This window comes from Anabrus simplex, chromosome 1 (assembly GCF_040414725.1).
Source record: "Anabrus simplex isolate iqAnaSimp1 chromosome 1, ASM4041472v1, whole genome shotgun sequence".
Taxonomy (NCBI): Eukaryota; Metazoa; Arthropoda; class Insecta; order Orthoptera; family Tettigoniidae; genus Anabrus; species Anabrus simplex.
In genome coordinates this window covers 1,092,418,356-1,092,443,135 of record NC_090265.1, presented here as the reverse complement: position 1 = coordinate 1,092,443,135, position 24,780 = coordinate 1,092,418,356, and the positions used below count along the sequence as shown (strand labels likewise).

The 24,780-nt window shown below is 39.2% G+C and overlaps 1 protein-coding gene across 1 annotated transcript in view; it reads right to left on the bottom strand.

Annotated features, from left to right (window-relative positions):
- Nucleotides 1–24,780, bottom strand: part of LOC136858032 (zinc phosphodiesterase ELAC protein 1) — a 120,435-nt gene that overhangs the window by 4,007 nt on the left and 91,648 nt on the right. The window contains exon 7 of the mRNA XM_067137247.2: nucleotides 18,178–18,361. Within this exon, the coding sequence (XP_066993348.1) occupies nucleotides 18,178–18,361 (184 nt within the window). The remainder of the gene's footprint in view (nucleotides 1–18,177; nucleotides 18,362–24,780) is intronic.

The following is a 24,780-nucleotide window of genomic DNA, read 5'->3' as shown; positions in this document are numbered from 1 at the left end:
ACTTCCTTCCCACTCCTAAGCTTTTCCTATCCCATCGTCGCCGTAAAAAAAAAAAAATACGTAGTTGTGAAGACCAATTTGTGTCGGTGCAATGCAAAACAAATTGTAAAAAAATAAAATAACTGACAGCACCACAACCATTTATTATCATTATTATTATCATCATCATCATGGTATGTTCACAGTTTTGTGGAGCAAGGCTGGAGTGGGAGTGATCCATTATGGCCCCAACTCATGTGACGTTGCTTCGTTACTCGCTGCACAAGCAGCTTCGTGAGTGAGTGCTGGCACACATTGGTCAGACACTGCTGCAAGTGCAGTCATTTGCCGCTGTGTCGATGGAGGCCTCAAGTGGTACAGATACGATGAGCCCGTGAATTAAGAGTCTTCCATATCTGGAAGTTTCCACAAACTTCGAGTGGCCGATGTATCTCAAAGGGATAGTACCCTTAAATAAGGTGGCGAACAAGTGCGAGGAGTTCAGTTCAGTGTGAGCTCAGCCAGTGAGCAAACGACAGCAATGAGTGTAGATTCACAAGTTCAGTACGAGTGAGTTACCGCCTGAGCTGAGTGTATCAATCTGTTGGAGTGTCTGCACGTTGGAGCTGAGGACTCGTTCTGTATGCCTGTCATCGTGTGTGTGTCTCTCTTGGGCCAGCTGCTGGAAGAGAAAGTCATGTGTTCTGGTGCAACATGGAAGAGAACATCAGATTTCGGCATGGGGCTGTGAGCAGAGTTCTACCGGAGTGTGTGGATAGAGGATACAATCCTGAACTGTGAGACTGATGTGTGCAGGCTGTGAACTGTGACAGTGGCAACAAAGTAACTGTGTGAGACTGTAGTGTTAGTGACTGAAGTCTGTGTGAATTAGTGTGAATGAACATGAGAACAAGACCGAGAGCACGAACAGTGTAATTGTGTGTGTCACATACTGTGAGCGTAGGCTGTGATCTCGGTATACCTGTGAATGTTAATATGTAGACTAGTAATTAGTTCATAAATTTTAGAAGTAGAATGCTACCAGCTTCTGTATTCATTTATTTACCCCACCAACATATTACATTATGTTGCCATTGATGCTTTCACAGCCACATTATTATTATTATTATTATTATTATTATTATTATTATTATTATTATTTTATTGGTTTTACAACTCATTAACTACTTGTACCGTTTTCAGAGATGCTGAGGTGCTGGAATGTTGTCCCTAGGAGTTCTTTTACTGCCAGTAAATCTACCGACGTGAGGATGGTATATTTCACTACCTTCAAATACTTCTACACCGGAGATGCTCACGCTGGGCATTTCATCCCGCAGATGCCTAGCAATGTAAGCGGGCAGGCAGGCAGGCGATGAGTGTATGCTATTCAGCCAGTGATGTTCTGGCCATGAAGGCTGGGTGAAGTTCTACCACTCACTCTCGATCACTGTGGTGATATCCGGGTTTGAAATGGAGGCAGAAAATAATGAAAGAAAGAGGGCAGAATTACACATCATTTTCAATTTACGCTGTAAGATATAAGTTATTTATATTCATTGCAGTTTATGTATTCTGACCAGATGCAATAAACCGTTAGGCCTACAAACTCAAGTATTTTTATAATGTACATAATGAATTACAATTTTCACTATTACATTTTCAGAGGTGCTTTAGAAACATTTTTAATATAATACGGGGTTAAGGTGGATAAGCTGTGGCTTGTGGTTGTTTGGGTTTAAATTATCTGATAAACTCGCCAACAATCGAATCATGTTTACTGGGAATAAATTCAGTCAGGTTATATATTTGGTAGTTGCATTTAAATCGTTGTTGTATTTTAATCTTGGATAGCAAATATCTATGTCCTCACACATGATGAAATTCCCTCGCCATTTATAGGCTAGCTATTATCATCAGATGCCTGATAAGTTTAAAATACTATTTTCAGAAATTAAGTGAACAGGAAATGTCTCACAACACTACAACACTGTGCAAAATCAAGCAGTAAACTTGTTGAATTATGTAATTATATTACCTTTTACTTAATGAATAACAGGAATAACAGGAATTTTACCTTTTTTCAATAGAAATACTGTCATTTCCATCCAAGGAATTGTAAATCGTAGCTTGTACACTTAAACTGTGTACCTCTATTGATTGTAACGCAAAAATCATAACGTGTTACTTTTCTTTGAAAGAATATAAGAAAATAAAACCGACTGTTTATATCGAGCACAGTATAAATCACAAGAAGCTGACTTTATAGTGTTTTTTTTAATACTGTACTCCAATGGACATTTCACTGAGTAGTGGAGGAGAGCTTCGTAGTCACAATCGAAGTCACTGCTGCCTTCCCTGCAAAGTGGGTTCACTGTCTCGCTTCACTGTGACATATGCTTACGAAAGCTGCCCGCATTTACATCACACCAGCCCGGCCGCACTGAGCTAGCGTCAACAGGTGCTCAGCTGAGAACCTCTGCTATAGACTTAGCTGAGATCAAAAGCCAGCACTCTAATGTCCGAGCTACTCGGCCTGTCTCATATTAGAGATCTATACAATTTGTTAAAATGGAGAAAAGCTCCTTCATGAATTCAAACACATTCATAATGCTGCACAAACCACTTTAAAATCTTCAAAGACAGGAACTAATACCCTGCATCAGTGTTTTGAGATATCTCGTAAGCCTGTAAAGTTGAGAGGGCTGAAGACTATAACATGCATAGAATAGCTATGTTCTGAAGGCACATCTATGTGTCATGCACTGGCAATTATTCCAGGTTGTGAAGATCATTCTATACTGTAAGTTATTGATATAATGGTAAATGTTTATTAGCATTAACTGTTACAATCAGAAAAGGAAATGTTAAACCAACGTTACTAATAAGCGCTTGGGGAGGGGAGTTAGCGGTAAAATTCTGAGCCAATTGGTAACTGAAAGTATGCGCCTGCCTCATCCCCAATGTTGATGTGTAAAAGGCGGGCAGTGGTGGGTAGAGAAGGAGGAGAGAAAGGGGGAAGGGGCGGGGGGGGGGGGGAGAGCTGGAATAAATGCTGGTGGTAAGGATCTGACTACCTGTTTTTCCCCAGTTTGTAAGTGAGCGAGTATGAAGAAAAATTCACATACAGTATTTCATGTAGGTTAGTGTAATAAAAATGGGTTGAAACTCAAGTAAACCAAAATATGGTGATATTCCAGCAAATAAACCTTGTGACTGTGAAACTGAAGAATTAATGTACTGAGACGTATTTCTTAACGACTAAGTTTTGGGCCATCTCGTACGGAGTCTTGCACTATACATGACAAGATGACAGATCTATTAAGTGAACCAGACATAAAAGAAATACAGAGATCAAAACTTTTGACACAAAAGGAAACGTACGTCCGAAAATCTGATGCAGAATATGTAAAGAAATCCAGGGATCAAAGTTTGTCCTTTGAAGTTTTCACATTCGATATGCAACAAATATTACCCGTGCCATGGCTAAGTCATTCTCAGGCATTGTGTCAAAGACAATTACGGCTGCATAATGAGTGTGTGCATGTGTGCTCCACCAATAATTCATTCATGGTGATGTGGGTTGAAGAATAAGCAAACCGTGGTTCCTGTGAAGTAGCAGCTGCCATTCTGAACGTCTTCAATGAACTGCACAGAAGGAAGATTCCTTCTGTGGAAGAGTTGATACAGTGGAGTGATGGATGCACCAGAAAAGGAATAATAATAATAATAATAATAATAATAATAATAATAATAATAATAATAATAATAATAATAATAATAATAATAATAATAATAATAATAATAATAATAATCATAATAATAATAATGTTATTGTTTTTACATCCCACTAATTAATTTTACGTTTTCCAAGATGCCGAGGTGGTGGAATTTTGTCCCACAGGAGTTCTTTTACATGCCGAGTAGTAACATGACGAGTCAGTGGGGTAGTAAGATAAATTATCACTAGACTGGTAGTTTCTATACTAGGACTTATTAATTATGCATTAAACTATACAGAACCACACATAACTTTTTCTCATAACACACACTTACACAGTTCACATGCTCGCTCTCTCCTTCCTAATTTCTCACTTGCTCTAACACTACAGATTATTCTTACAAGCTAAACAGTTATGTTGCAAAGTCACATACACTTGCACCCTAGGGCAGTGTGTACTATACACACTAGACAGTTCACGCACACCTACACAGTTTTACATTCACACACAAGGTCCATCACACAGCTTCACGGTCCCTTTTTCACCATCAGTCCACGCCGTAGCACACTAGTTCAACAGTCACAGCAGTTCACGCATTTTACAGCAACTGGCAGTCACTCACTGACTGAGCTCACAACTGAACTACACCAACTCCAACTCAGGCAAGTCACTCCTGTCATATATATCTGCGCCAGTCATTCCAGAACAATCCAGATGTCGGATGTATCTAGGAACCCTGCGAGATGGAAAACTCCAGGTTAATTGTCTCGCGATTTCCATAGTCCTATGTCACACCACCATGGGTGGAAGTGAGAGGGAGGCCGATCTAACACCGAAGTCTTGTTCGTGATTGGCATAGTCGAAGAGTAAGCGGGTGGGCCAATACCGTGACATCACCAGCCCATAGCAAGTTGGCATGGCGGACGCTATAACCATTACACTACGAACACAGGACTGAAATATTTGAGCGCCTTCAAATACCACAGGACTGAGCCAGGTACACGAAATCCAAGTGCAAACTCCTCTCAAAACATGGCACAAATACTGGCATCACTTCCAGATGCCAACTGAAAGTCATGTTCTAATTCTAAAAAAGCTGCCATTTGACTTCACCGCATGTCGAAGGCAATGACAGTTTCTATGAGATAACCTGTCAGCATGAAATGCCGACCAGTGCTCATCATGCAGTGAGCATCACATGCGGTGGAATAACAAGCCCAGCTTGCATGGTACATACGTACACTAGACTACCATCTAGCGGTTACAATCAAAGCTTCTTTATATTTTAACTCATTTTTCCTTGAAGTGGAAGGTTTGAGCTTTTGAATGATAGATCTTGATCCCTTGTTTTGTTCACTGAAATTCAGGCAATATTCCAAGGAATGTTTATTTCTGCCACCTGATGCAACCTGTACATTAGTTTTGTCTGCTATCGAATGACTACTATGTACCCTTCTTGCATTATACCTTTCTTTTCCTTTTGGAGAAGAGCCTGACTGTTAACTTAAGTATAAATTCTATCTTCTCACGGATCTCTTGAGACATTTTTTCCCTTGATCTATTTCCTAATCACCTACTGTCTGGCATTCGCTCAGTCGTGAGTGGAGATGGCTTCCACAAGCAAGTGCGGATTATCACGTGGGGAAATACAGGATGAACAGTTGAGTGATTCTGACAGAAATTTGTTAGATTCATATGGTGATCTGAGTGAAGTCGTTGGTTCAAAACCAGATAACAGTGACAGTGCACTAAATGGTAATGTACATATCATTGTTAATATATGATTCAAGGTAAGACTGCATCATATTTTCTAAAAGTATAGTTTTTTTAATATGTATGTGAAAATATTATTCAAATCCATAAAATAGTACTGAAGTTACGCTTCTTTAAACAAAGCCCTATATGAATCTGAGAAAATTTAATTACCGGGCTTAGAACTCCTCTCACAGCATAGAGATGACCAGGCATTTAAATCAAACATGCTGAGTTGTTAATTGTTTCGAATCCTTAGTCGAGGTGGAAATTTAAAATTCCCTTAATTCAAAGTAAATGCCATTCCCCGAATTCAAATATCGGCCTTCTTGTGTTTTTTCAATCAGTTAATTCAAAATACGGTGTCGTATTCTACAAATACTTCAGGCTGGGGACTATAATGGGTTCTAATGCACTCGAAACTCTTCAATAACAACACAAGTTTAAGGTGGCTTAATGCCAATATCTACTATATTGAAACACTAGTAAATGCACTAAACAAAGATTTACAGTTATATACAGCTTTCTGAGGTTAATGGTTTGATCGTGAGTTTAGAGAACTTCCTAATCTATACAGTTGCTTTACTAGCTAAGAAGTCTTTGGTTCCCTATTAATGCTTCTTAATACTGGTTGATACTTATCTTCCAGGAGACTGATGTCTTGTACAACGTCTTCATTCTTGATACTTTACTATCACTCTCGCACACTAGCACTCGCTGGTTCACTGGTTTTCCCTCACCAGTACCAAAGAGGATGCAGTTCTATGCTGTCTAAGTATTACTGTTCCTTGTGACTCCCTTAGTATTGCCTCAAAGGCTGTACGGGAAACTACTGCTTACGTGGTAACCTCCTCTCAAACCGATTCAATCTCGTACAGTTCGTGCTCCCGCTCGAGTCTTAGGTAGGGATGCTCTTCACCTCTAATCTGTGGCTTCCCTTGAGCTACTATGTTTTGAGTAGCAGCTATCAACCGGACTCCTCCACAAACTTTCATTTGTCAGTCATGAACAACCAGAGTCCCTAACAGCTACTTCCTTAAGTAGAGTCTTTACTCACTGCAATTAAAATGAGTCTTGACTCTCTATCTAGTTACTCTTACAGTACCCTGGACGTATATCCTTACTTAAGGAATTCTCTTCATGCCGGAGACTTTATTAGTCTGCTTAGGGATATTCTCCACTTAGAAGCTCTATTGCCTGAGTGTATATGATTTCCCCGCAGACTGTCCCAGAATAATGGTTACCAGTCGCTGTAAGTCCGACTCCGAGCTCTTACTTGAAACTATTCACAACTTGACCGGATTACCGTCCCACTCAGCCTTATCAGAAATGGCTCCAAACAAGGACCCAGGCAGACAGGGATTTGTACGTAGATGAAAGAAACAGAGCGAAACAAATAGTTGTTGAATACAAAAAGAAGTCGTGGGAAGATTTTGGTAATAACCTGGAAAGGCTAGGTCAAGCAGCAGGGAAACCTTTCTGGACAGTAATAAAGAATCTTAGGAAGGGAGGGAAAAAGGAAAAGAACAGTGTTTTGAGTAATTCAGGTGAACTCATAATAGATCCCAGGGATCACTGGAGAGGTGGAGGGAATATTTTGAACATCTTCGCAACATAAAAGGAAATCATCCTGGTGGTGTTGCGAACAGCCAAGCTCATGGGGAGGAGGAAAATGATGTTGGTGAAATTACGCTTGAGGAAGTGGAAAGGATGGTAAATAAACTCCATTGTCATAAAGCAGCAGGAATAGATGAAATTAGACCTGAAATGGTGAAGTGTAGTGGAAAGGCAGGGATGAAATGGCTTCATACAGTAGTGAAATTAGCATGGAGAGTTGGTAAGGTACCTTCAGATTGGACAAAAGCAGTAATTGCACCTATCTATAAGCAAGGGAAAGGAAGGATTGCAACAACTATCGAGGTATCTCATTGATTAGTATACCAGGCAAAGTATTCACTGGCATCTTGGAAGGGAGGGTGCGATCAGTCGTTGAGAGGAACTTGGATGAAAACCAGTGTGGTTTCAGACCACAGAGAGGCTGTCAGGATCAGATTTTCAGTACGCACCAGGTAACTGAAAAATGCTACAAGAGGAATAGGCAATTGTGTTTATGTTTCGTAGATCTAGAGAAAGAATATGACAGGGTACCGAGGGAAAAGATGTTCGCTATACTGGGGGACTATGGAATTAAAGGTAGATTATTAAAAGCAATCAAAGGCATTTATGTTGACAATTGGGCTTCAGTGAGAATTGATGGTAGAATGAGTTCTTGGTTCAGGGTACTTACAGGGGTTAGACAAGGCTGCAATCTTTCACCTTTGTTGTTCGTAGTTTACATGGATCATCTGCTGAAGGGTATAAAATGGTGGGGAGGGATTCAGTTGGGTGGAAATGTAGTAAGCAGTCTGGCCTATGGTGACGACTTGGTCTTAATGGCAGATTGTGCCGAAAGCTTGCCGTCTAATATCTTGGAACTAGAAAATAGGTGCAATGAGTATGGTATGAAAATTAGCCTCTCGAAGACTAAATTGATGTCAGTAGGTAAGAAATTCGACAGAATTGAATGTCAGATTGATGATACAAAGCTAGAACAGATCGATAATTTCAAGTATTTAGGTTGTGTGTTCTCCCAGGATGGTAATATAGTGAGATTGAATCAAGGTGCCGTAAAGCTAATGCAGTGAGCTCGCAGTTGCGATCAACAGTATTCTGTAAGAAGGAAGTCAGCTCCCAGATGAAACTATCTTTACATCGGTCTGTTTTCAGACCAACTTTGCTATACGGGAGCGAAAGCTGGGTGGACTCAGAATATCTTATTCATAAGTTAGAAGTAACAGGCATGAAAGTAGCAAGAATGATTGGTGGTACAAACAGGTGGGAACAATGGCAGGAGGGTACTCGGAATGAGGATATAAAGGCTAATTTAGGAATGAACTCGACGAATGAAGCTGAACGCATAAACCGGCTTCGGTGGTGGGGTCATGTGAGGCGAATGGAGGAGGATAGGTTACCTAGGAGAATAATGGACTCTGTTATGGAGGATAAGAGAAGTAGAGGTAGACCAAGATGACGATGGTTAGACTCGGTTTCTAACAATTTAAAGATAAGAGGTATAGAACTAAATGAGGCCACAACACTAGTTGCAAATCGAGGATTGTGGCGACGTTTAGTAAATTCACAGAGGCTTGCAGACTGAACACTGAAAGGCATAACAGTCTATAATGATAATATATGTATGTATGTATGTATGTATGTATGTATGTATGTATGTATGTATGTATGTATGAGCTTCCCTTGCTCCAGGCTCCTTCGCAACTACTTCTTCTGACTGCCACTTCTAAGACTGACCTGCCCCTGACTACTTACTGATGATTACCTCATTGTGTCTCTTCTTAAGTCATTTTTTGTATACCCTGTTACCATGCCCTGCAGACTTTGAACCCTACGTACTTCTGATTTGTCGTGTTCCTATTGGTCAGCGATATCCCTTCCCTGAGGAAGTTGTAAATCATCTCAACTGTTCTAGAAGGATGAACATCGGAAATTTCCCTTGGTTACGTGTGTTTCTGAGCATCACATATCTGCCCCTTGACCATGTATACATTGTGATAACAGAGTCACAAACATCCGTGTTTATCCAAATATTTCACCATTGCCTGGGTGGTTTCTACTGTTCAGAAATGCATCTTCTTAACAATTCCCAATATATGCTTCAAATTCATTTTCACATATAATTACTTTACCTTGATACCTTGAGGTTATATTCCCCTTTTTTTGACTCTATGATTCTTATTTCTACTTCACTTCAATATTGTGAGGTCGCGGTTCGAGTTGAGATCGAACCGCTCGCTCACGGAGTATGAATTGCAGGCGGCACCGTGTCATCGAAGTTCTCATCAGACCCCTAAACTATGCTCTTCAAAATCAGTACTGTAATCTGGTTGCTGCAGAGCAGCTAACAAAAAAAGTCATTGTAGACGACAATTAACGACAATGAACGACGGTCACGTATCCCTCATTGTCGCGTACGCGCCAGAACAGTAGGTTGGATCTACTTCAATTTTCCAGGAATTAAAGCTTATATTACTGCTTCTTTGTTACTTTTTTAAATCACATTGTCAACGAGCCTTATCACTGTCATGAGGTAGGCTACTCGTACAGTACAATCGCTGAGTTAATTTTGTTCAAGTTTCATAGTCTAAATTTGTTTACAATGGAATCGCAAGTAGATGAAACATCGGAAACTGCATCTCTTCTCACGCACCTGCCGGATAAGATGCAATGACAGCCTTATCGATTATGGACAGTATCATCTCTCCCAGCAATGCCCCAGAAAATGTGAATGCAATGGATGTAATAGAAGATTTTATTTTGACAACTTACAGAAATGCTCTTAAGCAGTGCACCAATGACTCGTATTTCAGAAAAGAATGACACTGTTTTTCAGTGTTTGCTTATCGAGGAAGATGTTGAAATGCGTTATTGTTGGAACTTCATTTCTATGTTGGCTACCATGATAGAATAACTTTATATTGGCCATCGTGTCATTTGTAGTTTTTTTTAGTTTTCATACGTTTTCGTGTGTTTCGAACATTGAGGTATCGATAGTTTCAAACAAAGTCAAATAGAATATCGTGTTTGCATTGTATCGGAATGTAAATATGATTGAATCCTGAATTATAATCAACTTACAATAGTTATGCAAGTGATTTCATACCATAGATAACTGCAGGATTTATTTTTCTTTGTAAATATCAGGTATAAAGCACCACAGACCGGAAACAATTTGGTGGCGCACTTAACCCAATTTCTGGCCTGTCAACCATGCATAACTTGTCAATTTCAAAGTTCTTGCTGCGTCTACATTTTATTACTGTATTCTTTTCGTAATTGTAGACAATGCCTGTGAATTGTTTCCAACTGTGTAATGGAATTCGCTACAATCGCACATCCTGTGTGCCGATAGCAGGTGATCGACAAGAGTTTTGTTGTTTCAGTTTATAGTTTCGTATTTATGAAAATGTAATTAAAATAATGGATAGGTGTGTTCTAAACATTCAGGCAGAGCGGGCCAGTCTATTTAGGTATGCACATTTTAAGACTGATGAACCTTGGACTTCTTTATTATTACATAAGTCTCTGCACCGTATACACAATTTTTACAGCTTCCTTTTATTCTTGTTGTATTCTATACTGAAAAAAAAATTGGGAATTATTATCTTTCTTACAATTTCTGCTCTATTCGTCTTGGTGATCAGAGGTATCCGGGTTCGAGTCACGAATACTACACCAACTTATATATTTTCAATACTTTTTGTTACACAAAAATTCATTTAATTCGAAGTTACGTAATTTGAAGTCCAATATTTTGGTCCCGATCACTTCAAATGATCAAGGTTTTACTGTAATTCCATTTCTCCACTATATCACTCGATGTTCATCATGGTATCTGACAGGTGCTAGAAATCTCATAGATGGAATGATTGAAGAGGTGGGTACCAAAAATTATGCCTCTTTTAGCATCATTGAGATCTCATCGTCCATCCGCTTCGACCAATGGAGGTAATAAACATTTCTACCGAGTGGTCTTACACAGGCTCACGACATGCTTTGTTCGAGTGAGTTGTAATATCTGAAGCCATCTCTTTTCGGTTTTCAACTCAGTTAATTTGTAACTGTCAGGCTCTTCAGTTTGCCAAAACAAACTTTGAGCAAATAAATTTATAAACTACCTGAAAGAGAAAACATATAGCAACAGTATTACAGCTGAAAAGAAAAAAAACAAAACACCTGTTCCTTTCATAACACAAAATGATGGAGATACATTGATAGTCATATTTAGGTATTGTAATTGTTCGTGACTCGCTTACTTACTTGAAAACATACTAATCTGAATTTTAATTGAAAAATCAGAAAATTAATATTCATTAAATAAAATACACAACCGTTGGACCTTGTACTCACACTTACTTCTTACCTGCTTACTTACACATACGTTATTTGATGGGCGCCAGCTACAACTCAGTGCAGCAATAATAGAGTGAGAATCTTGACTATCTCTAGGGTGTGGGGTAATAAGCTTACTTCTGACAACATACCATATAAGTTCTGGGAAAAGGAGATTGGCATTCGGTTTCCCCATTAAATTTGAGGTTAAGAAATTTTACTGTATAAATGAAACGAAAGATTAATTTGATAGAACAAAATATATTCTTGAAATTGTATATAAAAAATAGTAAGTTTTGTTGTGATAAAACAGATGAGAATATGAAATTATGACATTGCAACTGAAAGAAACTAGGCATGAATATGAATTCTTCTTGACCGGACATTTAGCAATTTATACGAAATATGTACCTTCAACACTTTGAGTGTAATTACGACGTATTCCTTAGATATGGTGTTTACTGTAGATGTGTCACGCCTAATTTGGTGATGTATCCATGTGACTGCTTCTTCTCCGTATCATATGACTTCTTTGTAAGTCTGTATGGTATGACTTCTTTGCAAGTGTATCCTTCTATGACAACATCACTGTTCACCATCCACTTCTTCTCTCTTCACCTTCCGTTTAACTAATGACTCCCGTTGACTGACTGAGGCCACTCCATCTCGTTCACTTAATGGCCAACTGTGCCTCTCCTTCCAATAGAATAATGACTGCTGCTACAATATGCAGCCACTTTTTATAGACGTTGGTTGACGCACCTACGTAATCTCCAGAAATAATTATGATCTTCTCCCACCTCGCGACAGGTGTTACCTACAATGGTGAAATAGCTCGGGGCTCCCTAGGAAACTCCAAGACCATGAGCGCATCGCTAAATGCTCACGATGACGTAGCCATGACGAAGCGACGACTCTGCATTTACTCCAGCAATATTGCACAATGTATCAATGTCACATCCACATCTGACATACAGCAACTCTTTATTGTACATGTATTTAGTGTTAATCTACATACACGTATATATGCATACATTTAACTACAATCACGCAAGCGACAAGCATTGCAGAATTGAATTGAATAAGAATGATAATACAATAATAGTAATCTCACAGATAAAATAATAATACGGACATAATAATAATAATAATAATAATAATAATAATAATAATAATAATAATAATAATAATAATATCACAGATGAAATAATAATAATAATAATAATAATAATAATAATAATAATAATAATAATAATAATAATAATAATAATAATAATAATAATAATAATATCACCTTGTAACGGGATTTGAATCGTTACAGTATATATTGCACAAAGATTATTTTCTGAGGGGATGATAATCTTCTTTGCCCCTTGAAACAATAACTACTTCCAGGAATAAAGTTCAGTAATTGTAATTAAAAGTGAAATTGTAATAGAAACAGTTATGAAAAAATACACAAAATAAAAAAGTATCAGGCCGAATTACAGTTACCTGAATAATTTCCTCAATTAAATACTACTTTTTCGACAAATCAGTAAAATTACAATTACTTTACGTCGCACCAACACAAATAGGTCGTACGGTGACAATGGGATAGCAAAGGTCAATGACTGGAAAGGAAGCAACTGTGGCCTTAATTACAGTACAGCCCCAGCATTTACCTGGTGTGAAAATGCGAAACCACAGAAAACTATCTTCAGGGCTGCCAACAGTGGAGTTCAAACCCACTATCTCCTGAATGCAAGCTGTTAACTAAGTGACAAGTGACTCAAACCGTGCAGCCACTTGCTCGGTTACAATTACTTTACTGAATGCCAGTCTTAAGGAAATTATTGACTTTTTATGTACACTGACTGACAGTGACAATGCAACACCAAGGAGGAGTGGTTCAAAAGGGATGAAAGTTGGGGAAAAAACAGAGACGGCACGGATGAATAATTGATGTTTATTTCAAACCGATATGCAGGTTACACAATGCGCATGGCATCGACTCAGTAGGATGTAGGACCACCGCGAGCGGCGATGCACGCAGAAATACGTCGAGGTACAGAGTCAATAAGAGTGCGGATGGTGTCCTGAGGGATGGTTCTCCATTCTCTGTCAACCATTTGCCACAGTTGGTCGTCCGTACGAGGCTGGGGCAGAGTTTGCAAACGGCGTCCAATGAGATCCCACACGTGTTCGATTAGTGAGAGATCCGGAGAGTACGCTGGCCACGGAAGCATCTGTACACCTCGTAGAGCCTGTTGGGAGATGCGAGCAGTGTGTGGGCGGGCATTATCCTGCTGAAACAGAGCATTGGGCAGCCCCTGAAGGTACGGGAGTGCCACCGGCCGCAGCACATGCTGCACGTAGCGGTGGGCATTTAACGTGCCTTGAATACGCACTAGAGGTGACGTGGAATCATACGCAATAGCACCCCAAACCATGATGCCGCTTTGTCTAGCGGTAGGGCACTCCACAGTTACTGCCGGATTTGACCTTTCTCCACGCCGACGCCACACTCGTCTGCGGTGACTATCACTGACAGAACAGAAGCGTGACTCATCGGAGAACACGACGTTCCGCCATTCCCTCATCCAAGTCGCTCTAGCCCGGCACCATGCCAGGCGTGCACGTCTATGCTGTGGAGTCAATGGTAGTCTTCTGAGCGGACGCCGGGCGTGCAGGCCTCCTTCAACCAATTGACGGGAAATTGTTCTGGTCGATATTGGAACAGCCAGGGTGTCTTGCACATGCTGAAGAATGGCAGTTGACGTGGCATGCGGGGCTGCCACCGCTTGGCGGCAGATGCGCCGATCCTCGCGTGCTGACGTCACTCGGGCTGCGCCTGGACCCCTCGCACGTGCCACATGTCCCTGCGCCAACCATCTTCGCCACAGGCGCTGCACGGTGGACACATCCCTATGGGTATCGGCTGCAATTTGACGAAGCGACCAACCTGCCCTTCTCAGCCCGATCACCATACCCCTCGTAAAGTCGTCTGTCTGCTGGAAATGCCTCCGTTGATGGCGGCCTGGCATTCTTAGCTATACACGTGTCCTGTGGCACACGACAACACGTTCTACAATGACTGTCGGCTGAGAAATCACGGTACGAAGTGGGCCATTCGCCAACGCCGTGTCCCATTTATCGTTCGCTACGTGCGCAGCACAGCGGCGCATTTCACATCATGAGCATACCTCAGTGACGTCAGTCTACCCTGCAATTGGCATAAAGTTCTGACCACTCCTTCTTGGTGTTGCATTTGCTCTGTCAGTCAGTGTATATGGCTGGAATGATATCAAGGTATGCAAGGAAAAAGATATTACAGTACTTCATTTGTGTTTCTTAGCTTCTTTCTTTCTTTATTCGTGTCAGAAGTATCAACTTATAGATATTTAACAAAAAGCAACATCTACATTTCTACTATACAAATATACAAGTCTATTATACAATCACAGATAGAGCAACAATATTCAAGAGCTAGATGATGCTTGCCCAGTATTGGGCGACGTCAATAGCGTTGGGGGAGGCTGCAATCAAGTCTTTCATAGTGCACATTGAAGGACATAAAACACACTGACATAGATGTTGGATCGTCTGCTGCTCTCCGCAATCACAAAGTGATGAATCACTTGAGAAGCCCCACTTCCGCAAGTTTACTTTGGTTCTGCCGACTTCTGTACGGAGTCTGTTAAGGGCTTTCCATACTGTCCACTTCTCCTGGTGTCCACATGGAAGACTTTCCTTTGGCTCTATCCAGTTGGAAAGGTGGTGGATTCTTTCTTTCCACATTGTGACTCTAGCATTCTCTGCTTTCCCCTCAAGGTTGACTGATGTGCGGAGAAAACTTTTCCTAGATTTTAGCCCCTGTGTGGCTGGTTGGTATCCATAGAGAGGATGTGCTTCTAAAGAAGATGCCTGGAGCCTTTCTTTGTTAGCTGCTACCTCCCTACGAATCTCACCGGGAGCAATACCAGCTAAAAGTTGGACCTTCTCAATGGGTGTAGGTTTCAAACATCCAGTGATGATCCTGCAGCTTTCGTTTAAAGCTATGTCGACCTGCTTCGTATGAGCTGACCTGTACCAAACTGGGGAGGCATATTCTCCTGCAGAATAGCATAGAGCTAGAGCTGATGTTCTAATTGTTTGTGGTTGTGTTCCCCAACTTGTTCCTGATAACTTTCGTAGAATGTTGTTTCTGGCAGCTATCTTTTGTTTCAGGTTTTGGCAATGTTTCTTATATGTTAATGTGCGATCCAGCATAACTCCCAGGTACTTTGGCGTAAAGCAGTGTTCCAGTAAGTTCCCCTTCCATAGTACTTTGAGTAAGTAACTGTCATCACTAAGTGAGACTAAACATGATATCTTGGAAGTTACAAAATAATTTTTTTCCAATAACTTTTTAGTTAGTGACTTCCAAAATTTAAAATATTTTGTCATTTAATTTACAAAATAATTGGTTCTTAAAATTCTCATCACTAAGCGTCGAATTATTGGGGGAAAGTACATTTCTGCATTTGCTGAAAAGATGCTCTACAGGGGTACTTGAAGGAATACTTGTGTATAATTTTAAGAACATCCCCAGCAGAGATGGATATTGTAGGGTAAGTTTGATGTTTATAGAAGTACTAGAGAGGTAACAAATTACCTCATCCAGTATTGGTGAAGCTAATATTTCTGCTCTAGTACAACTGAAAAGGTTATCTTCATCATCACTTAATTTTTTCCCGTTTTCGCTTTCATGTAATGTATATTGATTAGTAGAATGTAACTACAGTGGAACCTCGATTATCCGTTCCTGGAAACTACGTTTCCCCGGATTATGCGTTCAAATTATATGGTCCCGCAAACATCCTAATTAAATCATGTTGTACCATGTTATCCATTCCTCGAAGAAATGATTTCTCGGATCAACCCTTCAGAAATTTCAGTCCCATCAACGTTAAATCCTCGATCAAGCGTTTTTCAAGAAAAAGTATCTCACGAAAGGACAACTATGACATACCCATGGATTTTGATGTTAACATCCTGTCGTTGCGATAATTAGAGCAAGTAGTGTACTGGGAAAGCCACTGACGGTGAACTTGCTTAAGGGACCATCTTAGCATCATATTCAGCTGGTATTGGTTAGGGAATCCTCGGAAATCATAAAGCAGAGTGGCCACAACAATTGGAAGGAGACAGAGCATATTTTGACAGCTCTACTTGAAGACAGAATGAGCTTCGTCCAATGTTCGTACTTATAAAACATCTACATTATGTCCAGGGTTAGAGTTTATTTTTTACTTTTTTCTTCGTATTGCCGAACAGGTTTTCAGCACCTCTCACAGGGCACTATATAATATAGTCACTGGGCTTTCAGACAGGAATCAAAATTGTTCCTTCCTAACACGAATCTTGTATTTTAATGTGATCGGATAGATTGTGTTCTCGAGACCAGAAGAAATGTTGCACTTTACATATATAAAGTCATTACTGGTTTGGTCCTAATATACGACGGAGATTTTTACGTTTACGTATTTATGTTAAAATGTCCTTATAAAAACACCGGTTGTTTTATTTACACAGCATAACATTTAAAAAGTTCGTATCACAGCATAACATTTAAAAAGTTCATATAATTTCCCACTCGCACTGGCTTGTGTAACAAGCACGCTTTCCAGCTGAGCTTTAGGTCACGAATAAACCAAAATTTCTAGAGTTTTGATGGTTTTATTTCCTCTTTCCAATCTGCTTATGATTAGTGATGGGCAGAATTGAATATTTAATGCATTGGAGAACTTAGAATTGATACATTCAAAACCATATTCTCGAGTTCAACATAACCTTTAAAAGTCGATGTAGGCCTAATTTACTCGGTACAAGATTTCCAGAAACTTACTACAAACAATATACCAGTGACCAAATTACAATGGAAGATTAAAAAAAGGGATTTCGCCATAATGTTGGACGCTTTTGTATCTGATGTCCTTTATTTGATTAGATTAGAGAATTAAAAAATACTTGCGATCGATTGTTGTTCGGCTTGGCGTTATTTATTAGATATTTCAATGAGCTTGGCTGATCAAAGTTGCTGACATGAAAGAAGTTTTCAAGGGAAACTGACAAAGTTTCTCCGGTAAAAGTGAATGTAAAGTGCCGAGATTTGTAACTCACGTAATTAATGTTTGAAGCCGGCCGCACAGTCTAGCTTGCCTGCCTCTCACCCGTAGCCCCGGGTTCAATTCCCGGCCATATCAGGAATTTTTGCCTGGATATGAGGGCTAGTTCTACGTCCACCAGCTTACGTGATTACCGTTAATTGAGGAGCTATCTAACGGTGAGATGGCGATCCCGGTCTAAAGAGCCAGGAATAACAGCCGAGAGAATTCATCACACTGACCATGTAATCTGCAGACTTTTGGGCTGAGCAGCGGTCACTTGGTAGGTCAAGGCCCATTAGGGCTGTAGTTTGTTTTGTTTCAGGGGTGTTTGTTGAATTATGATTATTCGCATTTAATTATTGTGATATTTAGCCAAATTGTTGATGGTTTTAATTCGTTCCCAGATTTTCCGTTTTCCCGTAGCTTACATTTTCTTTACCGGGGTCCCCCCAAAAACAGAGAAACAAGGTTCCACTGTACAATGATTACCATTCTATTTCAAGAAGCAAATTAAAAGTAAAAATTACATTTTGTAAAGATTAAGATTAAAAGTAAAAATTACTAAAAAAGGTATTCATTATAATTCAATACTTCCCAACTCTGAAAAGAAATAGCTGTAGCTGTGGAAGTATTCTTATCCAACATACCTCATCATCGTCATCCGATTCCAATGATTTGTACCGCTGGCTGACATGGTTGAGAACAAGAAGTTTGACTCCAATACTCAGTGCAAACTTGGCAGCCATTGAAGGAGTTGAGTGGCCTGTTTCTATAGCCTTCTCCATCAAAGCATCTTCAACAGTAGCTTCATGGATGAGCACATCACTGTTCCTGAAATCAAAATGATTCCTTGAAAGAACTCATAGAAGATTCTACAAATAAAACAAATACAGTAAATAAAGAAACTACCAGCGAGAATCAAGTAGCCCAATATTATTATTTTTTATCAGTCGTTTAATGCTGCACCAACTCAAACACATCTTCAGGCAACAAAAGGATAGGACTGGAAAGGAAGATGACCATGGTCTTAATTCAGGTACAGCCCCAGCATGGAGAACCATGGAAAAATACCTTCAGAGCTGTTGACAGTGGCGTTCGAATACACCTTCTACCAAATGCAAACTCACAGCTAAGTGGCCCAAACCACGCAGGCAACTCGCTCAGATAAACTATCTTTACACCGGTCTGTTTTCAAACCAACTTCGCTGTACAGGAGTGAAAGTTAGGTGGTCTCAGGATATCTTTTTCATAAGTTGAATGCAACAGATGTGAAAACAGCAAAAATTATTACTGGTACAAACAGGTGGGAAAAATGCCATGAGGGTATTCAAAATGAGGGATAAAAGATAAGTTTGGAATAAACTTGATGGATGAAGCTGTACATATAAGCCAGCTTTAGTGGTTTAGTCAAGTGAGGCAAATGGAGGAGGAAGGTTACCTAGGTGAATAATTGACTTGGACATACAGAGTAAGAGAAGAAGAGAGAGGTGAAGGTGATGATGGTTAGACTCAGTTTTTAATGATAAGAGGTATGGAACTAAATGACCCCACAGAGCAAATTGCAAATACAGAGGAACCTCAATTATCCGTTCCCAGAAACTACGTTTTTCCGGATTATTCGTTCAGCTTGTATGGTCCTGCGAGCATCCTAATATATCATGTTGTAAACAACCCGCATTATCCGTTCCTTGAAGAAATGATTTCCTGGATCAACTGCCCACTAAATCCTTTTTAAAGAAATTGTATCTCATGAAAGGACGGCTACGGCATTCCTATGGATCTTGGCGTTAACAGCCTGTCATTGCGATAATTAGAGCAAATACCATACTAGAGAAAAGCAATTGGTGGTGAACTTGCATAAGGGACTATTTTAGCATCGTATTCGGAAAGAAAAGCAGCTCGATTCGTTCTGGGTGATTTCCAACAATAGAGTAGCGGGCAAAGTTTGGGCTGGGAAGACTTAGGAGAAAGAAAACAAGCTGCTCGACTAAGTGGTATGTCAAGAAGTTAATATAAAGAACCACCTAATCGATACTATATTCAATTTTGCCTGAGGCATAAAATAAAGTATCGATTAGGTGGTTGATTATACTCATCGATACGGTCATGAAATGGACGACTTGTAATAAGTGGTATGTTACATGTTATGAGTCTCATTATGATAGCCGTATTGGAGTACAGAGTGTAAAAAGTTTCAAACAAATTATTTAATAAATTTGTTTGAAAATTTTTACATAAGTGGTATGTTCCGAGCTGTCAGTGAAGAGATGGCGTGGAATGACATTAGTAAACGAATAAGTTTGAGTGGTGTCTTTAAAAGTAGGAAAGACCACAATATGAAGATAAAGTTGGAATTCCAGAGGATAAATTGGGGCAAATATTTGTTTATGGGAAGGGGAATTAGAGATTGGAATAACTTACCAAGGGAAAAGTTCAATAAATTTTCAATTTCTTTGAAATCATTCAAGAAAAGGCTAGGGAAAGAACAGATAGGAAGTCTGCCACCTGGGCGACTGCCCTAAATGCAGTTCAATAGTGATTGATAGAATCCTAGGAAATCATAAAGCAGAGAGTGGCCACAACAATTGGAAGGAGACAGAGTTTTGACAGCTCTAATTGAAGATGGAATGAGTTTCGTCAAATCTTTGTACTTGTAAAACGTTTACATTATGTCCACAGTTAGATGATTATCTTTTTTAATTTTTTCGATTGTATTGCCAAACAGGTTTTCAGCACTTCCCTCAGGGCACTGTACAGTCACTAGGCATGTTGTCTCCTCTCAAACTTGGTTTCTTAAGTTTTTTCGCTCCCCTCCTAGCCATTCATGGTGATAGTGACTCTACAAAAATACACTGTCAACCTAAATTTTCAACACAGTGATTTCATCCTGTTTGAACTGTTATCAAACTGCAAAAATGTTTAGACTAAGAGATCCGCAACCTCACTATAAGCACTTATTGTTCGTTTCCGTCAGTATCATTTGTTTTCATTTCTTTTCTTCTTAGATTTAACACACGTTTTGGATTCAATTATGTTTTATATTTACCTCTTCTTTTCACTGAATTTGTCTCAATGAGTTATTTATTGCTCCATCTAATGATGGACACATTGTATATTGTATTGTTCTTATTTCCGTCACACCTCTTTTGTTTTTCATTTGTTCCTTCTTTATGTTTTTAGCCCATTTTTAGCTTGTATTATGTAAATTACTTTAACCCCCTTATTTCACTGAAGATGATTCAAACAAGTCGAAACATGTTTGAATTTTATTACTCCATCTAATGATGGAATTATGTTACGAGGATACATTTAATTTTTTCCATTGTAAAGTGAAAATCGTCAATACGGAATGATTCTAATATCTTGTAATTCCATGCAGGAATCGAAACTGCTCCTTCTTAACATAAATCTAGGATTTTAATATTATCATGTTCGATTATGTTATCGAGACCAGAACAAATGTAGCACCTGTCATACATAAAGGCAAGGGAGGTCTTGGGATTGCCTATTACTGCTTTGGTCCTAATATAAGACTGGGAATGTTACGTTTTCCACTAAAACCGACAAATCATACCTCATCTTCACATACACTAATTGACTTAATGGTCACTAACAACCCACAGAAAATAGTATCACATGGACAAATTCCTACCCCTAGTATATCGACACATGACTTAATATACTTATCTTACTCGCTCAAAGTACCGAAGTATAAGTCCAGATACATCACATTCAGGGACATTAAACATATAAACTTAGATCATCTGAGAGTTGACGCCGTGAATAGTCCTTGGGATGACGTAAAAAATATAAACGGTATCGATAAGAAAGTTGAAACTTTAAGTTCACTTATACTTGGTCTCCTTGATAAACATGCACCTAACCGTACGGCCAAAGTCTCCCGACCTCCTTCTCCATGGCTGACCGATGACATTAAACAAATGATGTCTCACCGTGACGCGTTACACCGGCTCTACAGACGCACACACTCTTCCAGAGCGCTTGAACAGTATCGACAACTTCGGAATAGAATTAAAGTAATAATTCGAAATAAGAAATTTTCTTTTTACAATCACCTGGCTGGAAATTTAAATGTGTCAAACACTTGGAAACAACTTTGTTCCATTGGAATTGGGAAAGCTTTGCCCCAGCCATGTAATCCAGACATCTCTCTGGAGAGATTGAATGCTCATTTTTCTGAAGTAAAAATTAAACCGGAAATACGCACAATATCACAGACTATAAAATCTCTTCTGAACCACCCACCACCAAATAGGCCATTCTTTGAATTTCGCGAAGTCACAGAGATTGACGTGAAACGCGAGGTATTATCAATTACATCATCTGCTGTAGGACCTGATGAAATACCCATACTCATAATACAACACATCATTGACATTATTCTACCTGCCATTACTCATATATACAACACGTGCCTCACAAGTGGCCTCTTTCCAAAAATGTGGAAAAATGCCATTATAAATCCTGTTCCCAAAACTTCCTCACCTGTACTTATAACAGATTATCGACCTGTTTGCATACTTTCATCTCTCTCCAAGCCTCTTGAACGCATAATACACGTGCAATTAACCGACTATTTAAATAAATACAAACTACTTGACCCTTTAAAATCGAGTTTCAAAAAGGGACACAGTACGGCCACTGCCCTGCTGAAAGTTACAGACGACATGAGACGCGCTATGGACGAAAGGCAGGTGACGTTACTTATACTTCTTGATTTTAGCAGCGCTTTTGACACAGTAAATATAGACGTACTGGTTGCTAAATTGAAATCGCTTCACCTTGGACAGACAGCCCTAGAATTCTTTCTCTCATATCTTACGGAACGAAAACAACGCGTAATTATTCAGAATAGGTCATCCGAATGGGTAATGAAATTTTCAGGAGTACCACAAGGCTCTGTACTTGGACCACTTCTCTTTGTTATCTATATTAACGATATATCGACACGGCTAAGACACTGTAAATACCACTTGTATGCTGACGATCTGCAGATCTATTACCATTCCAAAATTTCAGACATCAATCAAGCAATAGGTTATATGAACTCTGACTTAAATAATATCTGTGCATACGCTCATGAAAACTGTATTTTAATTAATCCATCAAAATCTAAAGCTATTATTGTTGGGCAGACGAAACAAATCAGTGCGGCAAAAAACAAAAACATTCCTCCACTAACTTTATCTGGTAAAATTATTCCGTACGAAAACTCGGTAAGAAATCTTGGTGTAATTATAAACGAGAATCTTAACTGGGGAGAGCACATTACAAATATCTGTAGAAAAGTGTACGCGTCCCTTCACCCACTAAAATATCATCAAAATATGCTGCCACTAAACATGAGAATTAGGCTTATAAATACTCTTATCCTCCCTATATTTTCCTACTGTGACGTAGTACTAATTGATGCCACGAGAGAACAACTAAACCGATTACAACGTGCTATGAATTCGTGTATTAGATTTATCTTTTCCTTACGCTATGATGTTCATGTTACCCCTTATTATCGACAACTTTCCCTTCTAAAATTTGAACAATATAGAAACCTCCACGTGGCAGTATTAATCTTTCGAGTATTAAAAGAGAATATCCCATACTACTTATCTTCACAACTCAATTTCCTATCCTCTTTCCACCAGCATAACACACACTCTGGCAGTACACTTGCTATCCCTCTCAGCAGGTCAGCAGCATTCAGCCGTTCCTTTGTTGCAAATGGAGCTAGAATATGGAATTCTCTCCCCCACAACATTAGAGCCATACAATCCTTAAATTCCTTCAAGTTGTCTTGCCGTGAGCATCTCCTCGATATGTGCCGCCAGGCTGAATGAATCTGGCAGAGTGAATGTGTGTATGAATGTACGTTTACTGTGCTTAGGGTATTTAGTGTCAATCAACTTTTAACTTGTAACGATAGTTGAAGACATGACTAAGAATATTTATAGAGTTTATGTTATTTTGTTTCATATTTTGTTTCTAGTTTGTAATGGTAGTTTTAAGATAAGATTATGAATATTGCTCTCAGATGTACTATGTTAATGAAGTGTGGTTAAGTGTAAGAGAGGACCATGAGTCCTAACTTCGCCACTACAAATAAAGGCAAATATAACAATAATAATAATAATAATAATAATAATAATAATAATAATAATAATAATAATAATAATAATAATAATAATAAAAACCGCAGTCCTTTTAAAACGCAACGTTGCATTTAGAAAATTTGTATCATTTTCCACCAGTACTGACTTGTGCAGCGAGTGCATTTTCCAGCTGAGTTCAAGGTCATGAACAACCATGATATCTGAAGTTTCGCTCTTTCCAATTTGATTGTATTTAGCAAGACCAGGCTTGGTGATTAGTGACGGGCAGAATTGAATATAATGATTCGAGAACTTTGGAGAATCAATACTTACATTCGAAACCATATTCTCGAGTTCAACATAACCTTTCAAATTCGATGTAGGCCTAATTTACGCGGTACTAAATTTCCAGAAACTCACTACAAACAGTATACTGGTGACCAAATTACAATCGAAGATTTAAAAAAAGAAGGAATTTCGACATCATGTTAGCGCTTTTGTATCCAATGTGCTTTATTTTATTAGATCAGAGAATTAAAAACTACTTGTGGTCGATTGTTGTTTGGCTTGGCGTTATTAGATCTTTCGAAGAGCTTGGCTGATCTAAGTTGCTAAACTGAAAGAAGTTTTCATGCGAAACTGACTAAGTTTCCTCGGCAAAACTGAATGTAAATTATAAAGATTTTTAACTCACGTACCAGGAACTAATGTTTGAAACCGGCCCTGCGGTCAAATTTGCCTGCCTCTCACCCGGAGGGTCCGGGTTCGAATCTTGGACAGGTAAGGCATTTTTACCTGGATATGAGGGCTGGTTACAAGTCCACTCAGCCTATGTGATTACCTTTAATTGAGGGTCTATCTAATGGTGAGATGGCGACCCCAGCCTAGAAAACCAGGAATTACAGCTGAGAGGATTTGCCACACTGACCATGCATCACCTCGTAAACTGCACGCCTTCGGGCTGAACAGCGGTCGCTTCATAGGCGAAAGCCCATTGGGGCTGTTGTTTGGTTTGGTTTGGTTTGGTTTGGTTTGTTTTAGGAGTGTTTGTAAGATTATATTATAATTATACATATTTCATTTTTGTGATGTTTAGCCAAATTGTTGATGGTTTCCATTTGTTCCCGGATTTTCTGTTTTCCC